Source organism: Bacillus rossius, chromosome 8, assembly GCF_032445375.1.
Source record: "Bacillus rossius redtenbacheri isolate Brsri chromosome 8, Brsri_v3, whole genome shotgun sequence".
NCBI lineage: Eukaryota > Metazoa > Arthropoda > Insecta > Phasmatodea > Bacillidae > Bacillus > Bacillus rossius.
The window spans coordinates 70,153,371-70,165,884 of NC_086336.1; the positions used below are offsets into that span (position 1 = coordinate 70,153,371).

Below are 12,514 nucleotides of genomic sequence, written 5' to 3' on the forward strand. Positions count from 1 at the left end.
ATGCTGACGGGCCAGAAGGTGCTGGGGCGCGGCGCGGGGAGCGGGGGGGTGGTCAGCTGGGCGCAGGTGCACGAGCTGCTGCGAGCCCTCGGCCCGCTGCGTCACTACTCCTACCGCGTCACTCTGCCGACCTCAGCCACCCCCCCTTTCCCCTTGTCGTCTCTTACCGCTGCAACAAGAGCCCTCCTGCAACTCCACCTCTGTCATCCCTGTGGTCTCCGTGGATCCTTGTCCTTGTACCTACAAAGTAATTCAGTTGAAATTAAACCAGCCAGTATGTACGTTGCCGCAGCGAGATTCTTCATTGATAACATATTGCTTAGGGATACAACCACAACTGGCTCGACAAAGAGTAGTGTGAAACACAGAAAATGTTTTTGCTACGTAAACATCAAAAGTTCATGTCTATTATAGGCTGCAATAATAATCTACACTCACAACAGGGTGGGCGTTGGCAACTCTCTGAGTCCTGTGAAGCAATTTATTGGTTTGATTACCGATGCCAACCATCAACTGTGAAATTTTCTTTTGACATTTAAATCCTCTCCTTTAACAATTTGTTTTTTTTTCAAAATTTTGGGAATGTGTGACCAAATTTTGTTACTTTGAGGGAATATAAATATATTCTCGATTATTTCAAAGTGTCAATTTTTTTTAATGGTTTTTGGCAAATCACATAAAAAGCTGTTCGAACAGCATCGTCGACCTCATGGGTCATTACAGACGATGAGGTGGTGATGAGATGAGACTGGAGTACAGACTGATGGAATAGATGCAGTACTGGCTGAACTGATGTAGTATTGATGGAAGTTATTCTTATTTGCGAAGTCGAACATTTCAGCGCTGCAACTGACATTTCCTCAGAGATGGATTTTCAATTACTGGCTGGAACCCTTGCCGAAGCCAAGAAAAGAGCAATTTCCCACCGCTAAGCCATACTTCGCAACTTCCTCCATTCGGCACGTATTTCCGACAGAGAAAACTGCCAATGCATAACAGTGGTAATGTTCTGAAAGAGTGCTAACATGACTCTTACGTATTTATTTCCACTTAGACGGCAACTGAAGAGATAAAAATTCTTAAATGGGAACATGATCCTCAATTTAAACATTAAAAAAAAAACTCCCAACTCTTTAAAATAGTAAAGAAAAAAATTGTTCCAGAGAATTTATACTGTTATTATTTGGTGAAACATCATGCATGACTGTCAGTATTCTCTGTAAAAACTTTATTAATACATTCTTGCAACATTCAACTAGTTATTTGACACGTCCCGAAACCAACTGTTGCCATCTTTTCATGATAACATCACATTTCTACAATACCAAGTTATTACACTCATTCCCAGTAATATAGTTATTACTGTATATAATTCCCCTGTCAAACATCCGGTATTACAATGCAGCAAGTAGTCTGTGACGTTTCCGAATGACCCGCTATTGCCGCGGTTCCCTTTGAAGACCTGGCAGTCCCTTCGAGCACCGAATAACTGCATGGAAGTCCTTTGCGCCCTTCTTGCATTGGCGAAACTTCTATCACGCAGTCTGCACCTACATCAGCGTCTGCTCGAACATCTGCTGATGACTGTTCCTGACTCCCTGCTGAGCATATATCCTCAGCAGATGGCTTGGACGAAGAGGCATCCGTATAAAACCTTCTCGAGTAGTCATACTTGCAGTGGCTCGGTTTGCATCAGGATGTTGCTCGTCTCTGTTTCCTGAGGACACATCACACGGTGTTGTAAGGTGATCGGCAAGACAGAAGCGCACCTGACTTTGGTTATTAGCGAGTGATGGGTCGAACCCCAATTTTTCAGTATCCGAATCTCTGATCCGAATCTCAAAGAGTGCATCGAATCCACTCCTCGAATTCGAACCCAGGTTTCAAGAGTCAAAAATGAAATGTACAAGAAATAAAAATTTTAACAAATAAAAAAAAAATCTTTTTCATGGCACTTATTTGTTGCTGAGTTTGGTAGCTACCGTACATTTTAAATACTCATGTCGGTAACCTATAAGAACCAACCCATTTTACAATATCATGTTATTTTATTATTTCTACATCTAAATTAACCATTTAAAAAAAATAAAAACATACTTGTATAACAATTCCATATTGCAGAATGATTTGAAAACATGCCAGGAAATAAAGAAAAAAATATATTTTCAAGGTTTTTCCTCACTGAAACAAGGCTTTTCTTCAGAATGACTGATTGTTCTGCGCTTCATCCTGGTCGGGAGTGCGAACTGCTGCCGTCGGTACCTACAAGCCAATGAGTCGCCTTCTCTGTTGGAAATTACAGTGAATTGACGGATTGTTCCACGAAGAGTTCACCTGAAATAAACAAAGAGATCTTCGCTACTCCAGGACCCGAGTCTTCGGATAAACTACTCCGGACCCTCGCTCCCTGGTTGTGCTCCGTTGTAAACAAGATAAACAGGCGTGGAAGCGCGACGAAGAAGGGCGTTATTACTGTGGACACAAAAAATTTTTGAATGTTTTTGTGTACATATAAAAAAATGATTATTCTTGTGGATTCATGTTCAATGTAAGTGAAATCAGTAAATTGTAAATTTACGAAGATAACCGTTAACTGACGAAGTTTGTAACCAGAGTTCTCCGTGAACGTAAGATAAACATTTTTAACAACTTGGACGGCTGCGCGTTTGTCAGAAACAACCAATAAAAATAAGTGTACACGTTCATAGTCTACAACTGGGTTAAGCCGGGGGGAGGGAGGGGTGAATTACTGGGGGTGTCACGACCCCTCCCTTCCGGAATTTAAAAGAATAAAAAAACATGTGAAAACATAATTAGTAAATAACAGCAGTATAGCTACACTTATAAGGTTACAAATATATCATTTTGGAAATATTATTGTACTCCTTAGTGGGAAACATTAGTGTGCTTTCTCCATATTCCCGCCCTCATTCACAGAAACAGCAGGAATTGTGTTTCCAAATGCAATCTATATTTTTTCATGACAGTTTGAAATTGTGTTACTGTATATATGTCTTTCATACAAACTTTATATGTGTGTTTCATGCATTTACTAACATTAGTGGGCTATGTATGTATTTATGACTTGTCTTAACGAAATCAAACAACTGACTTAATAAAAAGTATTAAAAAGAACAAAATAAAAATAAACAAAATATAAAATGTCCAGTTTTCTTTCCTCAAGCAAAATCATTTCATAAAAATTATTTATGTAAAAATTAGAGTACTAAAAGTCTACTATTTCAAGAGATTTTAGTGTGACAAACATGTTTCTTTTTAAAATAAAAAAAATCCATAATAAAGAATACTAATTCGTAAAAAAAAGATATGATGGTTATACTGAACCCCACTTTCACGAAATCGTGGCTATGACACTGCCTACAGAAATATTTTAACGAAATGAAGCAAAATATTTATTTTGTAAAAATATGGACTCTTTTTTGACGTGATAACGTCTTATAAATCGATGAATGCCGGCTGCACGCACGAAAAATTGTCACGTTCCGCCTGAGCCGAGCGTGCAAGAACCGGCCCAACCACCATGCGATAAAATCTTCTATAATATCAAACAGGTTATGGCGGGCTTTTTTAACTAATTGTTCGTGATTATATTTAAACAAATTATTTAAATTAAATTTTGCAAAAACTGTAAATAATATTTGAAAATTAAAAAAGTATGCAATTTTTCATAACTGTTTTCTTATGACGTTATCGCGTAAAATTTATCGTCCGTAAACCGACTTTACAGACCACCCCCCCCCTTTTTTTTTTTAATTTATTTATTTGCGGTCTGTATTTCGTGTAAGGTGAAAGAGCTCATGAGCTGAGAAGGAGCGAGGCTGGAGCGGCTCATCGCTGTCATTCCGACATGCGCCCGTCCATGAGACTCGGTGACACGGCTCATGTGCCTCTCCTCTCCCGAGATAAGCCCTTCTGACAGGTCGCGTCTCTGCGCCACAGGGACAGGCCTGGACGCGGTCGAAGACACTGAGTGGCCTTCTCGTCCCCTCCCTCTCGAACTCAAGCAGCTCTCCTAGTACATGTGATACATCTACCTGGTACATCTCACAAACATAGCACCTCCTACGCCTTTCTCTTTTCCTAAACGAGTATCGGAAGCACGCCACTAATTAATTACTAGGGACCTGAAAAATTCGCGGGTTCAATGACCTGTATGATGAACTCCATAGTTCTACGTACACTCGGTCAAATGTCACCTACTCATTGGCTGCTGTCTTGTGAGACGTCCCAACGTAGCAGCCTGTGATTTGATGACTGCTTTAGTTGAGTTTTTCTCATTGGCCCCAGAGTCATCCAGGTGAGTTGTGGGCCAATAGCAGAGGCAGCACTCAGGTATAACTATTTGAATTCTAGCCTATCGCGAAATGAATCCGCGAATTTTTCCGGTCTCTATTAATTAGAAATACCTAGACAAAACGCATGCGTGAACAACTTCCATTACACGTTTAAGAACTCATGTTTTAAACATCCCAATAATTATACCAAGATAAACTGTATTTCACTAAAAATATTTCGTGTCGTTATTCCTCAAAACACCATAGCCTTTTGTGGTCGGTGGAGTAATGTTTAGGAAGGTGTAGCTATTATCAGGAGAATAATGGACTTGGAGTAGTAACATAGCCGATAATAAACCAGAATTTTTATAAATTTAAGAGGGTAGTATTCTAACTTATTCTGCTTCTAATAGTTCGTGGTTTTAGCACATAAGTTTAAATAAATATAGAACACAACCATACTTAATTGCTCATAAAAAAATTTCTACTAAACGAGTCCTTACTTCATTGTTTTATCACCTTAAATGCACATTTAATCTTAAACTCTTTATTTTGCAAATATAATTTATCAAAAAAATTCGATTATTCCAAAACCATTGAAACCTGAGTTTTTTTAAGTTAAAAAAAAAGAGTTTCAAGATGATGGCTATTACGAACTTGAATTCAAGCTTTCAGTGCATGCTAGGGTTGACAGAAATATTTGCCTTTAGGTTCAAAAAACATTAAGTAATGACTTATTCAGTAGCCAACTTTTTTTATAAATAATTAAATAAATGTATAGGCTGTTACGATTTTATTTAATATCGTGTGCAAAGTTACGAAGTAAAAGAAGCAAAATAATTTAGGAAAGACATTTCGGCGAAGTTTTATCAGTTATGGAACCGTTTCGCCAAAACATTTTTGAACTGTTTCGTACAGTCAAAGGTTCCCAAAAAAATAATAGTTACATCTCTCTCTGTCTCTCTCTCTCTATCTCTTTTCTGAACAGAGGCACACTACATACGTATGCATCAAGAAAAGTTATTAAGAATATTTTTGACATCAATTTAAAATGCAAGTTAGCATAAATCTGAGTCTTGCTGTGACAAATTATTGTTGTATTTATGTCGAATAAAAATTATATCCTCAAGCAGTGTTTAAATATTTCAAGCAATAGGCTGAATCTATATAAAAAAATGTAATAATTGCCAACGTTTATGAATGTGGGTATGTATTTAAACGTAGTGCTCTTTGTCAGTTTGACGGTGAACGTGATAGGTTGAGTCTCTCCTGTGTGTAGGCGTTCCCCTGTTTCAGTGCTGCTTCTTCATTGGACCAGAGGTTATTCGCCACGCCTCTCAAGGAACTGAGCCAGTAGCAGGCATTTATCTCAGCACTGTACCCTGTACGTACCTATAGGTAGAGACCCAAAAATTTCGCGGATTGAATTCCATGATATGCGAAAATTAAAAAAAAAAAAAAAAGGGGGTGGGGAGGAGGTTGTCTGTAAAGCCGGTTTACGGACGATAATTTTACGTGATAACGTCATAAGAAAACATTGATGTAAAAATGCATACTGTTTAATTTTCAAATATTATTTACAGTTTTTGTAAATTTAATTTAAATAAATTGTTTAAATATAATCACGGACAATTAGTTAAAAAGACCGCCTTAACCTGTTTGATAGTATAGAATCTTTTCTCGCACGGTGGTTGGCCGGTTCTTGGACGCTCGGCTCAGGCGGAACGTGACAATGTATCATGCTTTTTCGTGCGTGCAGCCGGCGTTCATCGATTTATAAGACGTTATCACATCAAAAAAAAAACTTTGCCCTTCTTCTACTACTGGAGCACTGTGGGACAGTTAGAGACCCTCAATCGAGGATGTGTCGAATCACGAGCAACCCAGTTGAGACGCCTCACAAGTCAGCAGCCAATGAGCAGGCGACGTTTGCCCGAGCGTGCAGAAAACCGCGGAGTAGCGACGTCGACGGTAATGAATTGAAATCGCGGACTTTCTTTATACAATCAAGCCGCACTGAGCTGTCGCAGAAGAGACGTAATTTGCGCGCATACAACGTCAGCAGTTGCGTCCATTACAACCAATTAAAAAGAGGTTCGTTTGTATACAACGGGAATAATTCCGCCTCGGGAGGAACTTCCGTCGTCCGTTCCGAAGGTCAGGTTGCGCGCCCATTTACATTTACAATGCGGTGACTTTCCACGGCCGACAGTCCATTTGGCGCGCAGCTGGCTCGTGCTACGAGACGCCTGCTCTCTTCCTGAAGACCACAGGGCGTGCCACAGACCACAGGGCGTGCAGCAGACCTCAGGACGTGCCACAGACCACAGGGCGTGCAGCAGACCTCAGGACGTGCCACAGACCTCAGGACTTGACACAGACATCAGACCTCGCCAGGTGAGTGGACGTACCACAGACCTCAGGACGTGCCACAGACCACAGACCTCGCCAGGTGAGTGGACGTACCACAGACCTCAGGACGTGCTGAAGACCTCAGGACGTGCCACAGACCACAGGGCGTGCCACAGACCACAGGGCGTGCCACAGACCACAGGGCGTGCCACAGACCACAGACCTCGCCAGGTGAGTGGACGTACCACAGACCACAGGGCGTGCCACAGACCACAGGGCGTGCCACAGACCACAGACCTCGCCAGGTGAGTGGACCTACTGGTCGCGCGGACCACGAGCGCATCAACTCAGTGGCTTCTCGCGATTCGACCACCGATTGATGAACGAGATGATCCATTATACACAGCTCTCTGGAGATCACTTGCCGGCTAAGTTCCCACCAAAATCCTGTGCCTCTGATTATTATTATTTTTTTAAATAAAATAAAAATTCAAATTTTTTTAAATTACCGTACTGTGTGTCCATTGCGTGCACTGTGTGTCAATTGCATGTCCATTGTTGTGTAACGCGGCAGTGCCACTCTAGCAGACGAAAACAAGATGTCGGCCTCCAGCAAACCAAAACAAGATGGTGGTCATGACATCACACTAGCTGGCGATATATGTGTACCTTGGCATTAGTGGTAGGAGGTCAATTCAAACAACAACAAAAAAAACACTCCGATTCCTTGGTTTGTGTTGTCACGACCGCCATTTTGAAAATCCGTAATTATTTTCAGATTTTAATGGAAAAAGTGAAAAAATTTATTATAAATTTAACTAATCAAATATTAATAAAATTTTAATTTAAAAACTTACTTACATTATGGTGTCATCGGTTTGAGCCCGGTGAGAGCAAAAATAAAAATGGTGACGGATCTTTCCTCTACGGAAGCCACCCGTAGACTGACCTCCCACCAGTTATGCCAAGGTATATATATCGCCTGATAATATGATGTCACGTCCGCCATCTAGTTTTCGTCTGCTGGAGGCCGTCATCTTTGAACCAATATATTGTTTTCGTTTAATAGAGAATGCTGCCGCCATATTAGTTTATTTTTTGCATGCTAGAGTGCAATAATCATTTATTACTGTGGTGCCCACCATATTGAAATTTGGGTGTCATCTTGAAAATTCATAATTATTTAGCTATAAATTCGGAAAAATTTCCCAAAATTCATTTTTAATAAATCTGCAATCAATATACTTATTGATTCGATCAGTTACTGTCCTTGTTTCGATACTTGATTGATGCAAATAAAATTAATTTTACATTAAAAATTTTATTCAATAAAAGCAGCTTAGTTTCCTAGTCTACCAGCCTCCAGTAAGCCGATGATGACATATTGGCCGCCATCTTGGAAATTTGTATTTATTGACCTAGAAATTCAGAAAAAAAATTCCAAAAATTATCAAACAAAAACCACTCATTAAAATAATGATTGACTTTGTGGATTTCCATCAATGGTTTGATTCTCGGCGAGTGGTAAGAAAAACTAAATCTTAAAATAATTTTTTTATTATTTTTTTAATTAACTTTCGCTTAGTTTAGTAATTATTTCTTCAACAAAATACGACTCTATACAAGATAACTGTCCACCGAAATAAATTTGTTGTCACTGTGCCTACCATGGAAGTTTAATTTTTCGATACTTGGAATACCTTCCAACCAGGTCTTGTACTATGTTGGCGTATAGTCCACTGTCTTCGGACCACGAGGTCAGGCCATACACAATGTCAGGCTGTATTCAAACAATCTGTCCGTTAATTCAAATAACTTTATATTTTAGTTTCTTGAAAACATACAGACTTCACATAACGCTGATTTATGAGTAAGAGCTCATTTGATTATGAACGAACTAAATCTGTAGGTAATTTTTATTAGATTTTAACAATATTTTGGGTTCATGTATAATATGAAGAAGTTCTAAATACTGCGGGGTACAGACAATTTGGTTATGGATAACCATATCCAGTGTATTACGCTCATGTAAGCTTTCATTTGATAAATAAATTTGTGAATATTGAAGATTCCATCATTATATATTTTTTAATTTAATTTTTAATAAATAGTGAAATTATTTTATGAATCTTAAGGCCGAACTGTACATCGTCAAAAGATACCTTTGGTTTCAGATGGCGGCTCTTTTGAAGAAAATTCTGGATCTGTACACACACGTGAATGAAGACCTGGCAGGTATGTACACACAGTTCTTCCCAGCGTGATTATGTTACAGATAGAGGAACGATTATTTCTCACCCCAGGCTAGACTCTAGACTTTATATAATCAAACCTTTTCAGAATGCTCATTGGTCGATAATGTCACGTGCTGTGGCGGAATAGACGTGCTTGGATAAATGTTTATATCTGTCTCAGGACCTTCAAGACCGTGTCTAGATCTCTCCAGCCCAGTCATTAACGAGAAGCAAGCAGACTTATATGTGCTTAAAGTCTACTTTGATACACTATGAATCCGGAAAATAATCGTGGCCACAGGTCCGGACATTAATTCATTTAATGAGATTTATGATTCAATAACAAACTTTAAACAATTGCTTGATTTCACTCATGCATTATAAGTAGAGGCCTGACACTGTCGCCGATTCATCACACTGCCATCCGGGGCAGTGAGCGTGGGCGAGGCCAGAAACAGAAGTTTCTACAACTCGCTAGGTGCATAGTAATTCAGGTGCACCCCACACTGGTGTAGAATCGTTTGAATCGACGGCGGGGGTGCGTGACTTGTGGGATAGAATTTGGCAACACGGGCCTGTGTGTGTGCTGGTTGGTTGTGTAATGCTACAAAAGTTACGTGTACCTAATTCGGCGGGGGAGTGAAGCTCCCCACCAGTTAGTTCGGCTAACTGGTGTGATGTAGTGTCGTGTTGGTGTGCATTAGGGGCTTGACTGTGTGCTGTAATTTCAAGTGGTCTAGTAAATCTCGGCGAGGCCTGACACTGCCGTTTCCTCATATGCTCGGCCGGGAGCGTGTGACAGCGATACCGGGAACTATTACGTTCCCATAACTCGCTATGTGGTCGCCAATATAAATAGTGCAACCCCGTCACTTTGATCGAATCATTGGAAACGTCGGCGGGGCGCGATGTGTGTGATTTTAAGATTAAAGGTGGCTCACGGTCCAGAAGAAGTAAAATAGCTGTCGCATGTTGCTTGGCTCTATTTTTAATAGTGTAGGTGTCAGGCGGGGGGAGGTCACCCTTTCCCCTCAGTTAGTTGGCTAACTGGTGCATGAGAGTGTCGTGATGTCTGTATTTAGAGGCGTGTGGAGTGTGCGCAAAAATGGCCTAATTAATTTCGTTGTGTGAGTGTAGTGTATAGCTCCAAGGCCGCACATACCCGGCTGACCAAGCAGGCATATCATCGTGTAAGTTTACCGATGTGTAGGAGAAATTACATAGATTAGTAAACACCTGGCCGCCTTAAGGACCGAACTATTGCGTTCCAGTATAGTTCGGTCAAAGTTAGGCTAAACCAGTATTGCTGTAGTTAGCCCCCAGGCTGTTGTCGTCTAAACCTGAAAAATAGAGAGTGAAATTAGTAAATGAATGTCATCCTATTCTATTATTGTTCGAGCAGAGAGATGCCCTCGTCCAGTTTTTTTTTTTTTTTTTTTTTTTTTGTCGCAATTCAAAAACCCATGCCTTCCGAAACGCGGCCGGCACTGGAGGTGAAGCCTGCCAGGCGGGTCTCGCCCTTCAGGCATACGGAGTCAGCCCTAACACACAGGCAGTGGACCGCTGCATGGGTCAAAACCTACACCTGCGTGCTTCGGACCATTTCGAATTAGCAAGAAAATGAAAGTTACATTAATGAATTAATTAATAATGGCTGGGGAAAACAACTAGCAAGGACTAGTGGAGGAGGTGGGGGAAGGAAAGATTTGGTAATTAAAGGAATTTGGGCCTGCGGTCGAGTTGTCGCTGGTTTATAATTAGAGCCCCGCTGGGTCAAAGGTAGTGTTGACGCAATAAAATAGAGCCCCGCTGGGCCAAAAGTAGTGTTGACGCAATATTTACGAGTCCTGGGCATGTCAATCATTGGCTAGTCCAATGTTGATTATTTGCACCGCAGGACGTAGACAGGCACATCGGGGCCAGAGAGAAACGTCTGCTATGTTTGCTAAGTTTCCCTGCGTACATGGGATGTGTGGATTCTAGTATAACCTGGCTTAGGCAAGTCGCGGTTTTTTAAACTGTCGCTGTGCAGCTGGGTCGTAGTCCGGAAGTGAATTCATATAAGTATTGGCATGTTCAGGGAGCTGGCCATAAAAAGACCTGTTTTGCCGTTTTATATATTCCTCTACATATTCTACTTTGAGTAGCTGGTGTACTTCTAGTGTGCTGGTGTACCAGCCGCAATCTGCAATGGCTCTAAGAAATTTATTTTGAGTGACCTGTACTTTATCGATATGGCATTTTGCTGCATAGCCCCAGATTTCGCAAGCATATAATAATTGAGGGCGAACTATTTGTAAATACAGCTGTAATTTTTTCTTTCTAGGAAATTGGGGGGCCTTAAACATTGAGTATAGGCTGCGCAAAGTGCCTCGCGCAAACTGTGTCACCTTAGTGGTGTGAACTTTCCAGGTGAGCCTGGTATCTAGAGTTAAACCTAAATATCTAGCCGATTTAACAAATGGTATGGCTTGATTAAAAATTTTTAATTCGCGGTCGGGGGCGGTGTATTTTTTAGTTAAAATTAAAGTTGTGGACTTGGCTCCATTTATTTTAATGCGCCAGCGAGTGTACCATTGTTCGAGTGAGGTAAGCTGCCTCTGAACTTTGGTTAAAGCAAACTTCAAATTCGGGGATTGATATATTATTGCAGTGTCGTCTGCATATAATTGCACGTGGGCATGTTCCCGCGGGATGTCGGCTGTGTAAACATTATAGAAAAAGGGTGAGAGTGGGGACCCCTGCGGCACACCTGCTGTCAGCTCCCGAGTGGATGATTTCGCCCCCTCTATTGATACAAAAAATTTTCGACGCCATAAATAGTGGGCCACCAGATGAATATACGTGTCTGGAAAGTTAAATGTAATTAATTTTTGAATTAAGCCAGGTATCCAAACTTTGTCGAAAGCTTTTTCCGCGTCTAGCATCGTTGCGACAGTAAATTTCGCTCGTGAGTTAAAACCGTCAGTGGCCTCTTCAATGAGCTTAATTAGGGGGTGAGAGGTAGAGTGGCCCCTTCTAAAACCAAATTGGTTATCTGGAATGACTTCGTGTTCGTCCGAATGGTGTTGAAGTCGTTTGAGTAAAATTTTTTCGAAAATTTTACTCATGCTATTTAGGAGGCTAATAGGTCGCCTGTTTTGTGGTAGTGACGCATTTTTTCCCGGTTTCGGAATGGTGATAACTTTAGCTAGTTTCCATGACGCTGGGTAGGATTTAAGAATAAAAATAGCATTTATTATTTTAAGAAAGTATTGTATAGCCTGAAATGATAATTTCTTTAAAGTATCAAAATTTATTCCGTCAGGTCCGCCTGCTTTATTTTTTGGTCGCGAGTGAATAGCTTCTAAGAGCTCTTTAATTGTTACGAGTTCCGGCTCGGCTTGTGGAACGATTTGTAAATAGTTATTAACAGCTACTGTCGTGGTCCTAGTAAACTGAGGCTCGTTTATGTCCTCGTTTGGTGAAAATTGTTTTTCAAAAATGTCTGCTATAGCATTTGCTTTTTCTATCGCGTCATATTTAATGCCCGCGTTTGTAACAATGGCCGGTGTGGAGATAAATTTATTTTTCCCTCGTAAATTGCGTGTGAGCCGCCACATTTGCCGAGGTTGAGTTGCGCACTCTGTTATT

The 12,514-nt window shown here is 40.7% G+C and overlaps 1 protein-coding gene across 1 annotated transcript in view; it reads left to right on the top strand.

Moving 5' to 3' along the window:
- LOC134535410 (very long chain fatty acid elongase 7-like) overlaps positions 1–12,514 on the top strand; it is a 31,229-nt gene continuing 18,715 nt past the window's right edge. The window contains exons 1-3 of the mRNA XM_063374484.1: positions 1–100; positions 6,508–6,878; positions 8,822–8,882. Of these exons, the coding sequence (XP_063230554.1) occupies positions 1–100; positions 6,508–6,878; positions 8,822–8,882 (532 nt within the window). The remainder of the gene's footprint in view (positions 101–6,507; positions 6,879–8,821; positions 8,883–12,514) is intronic.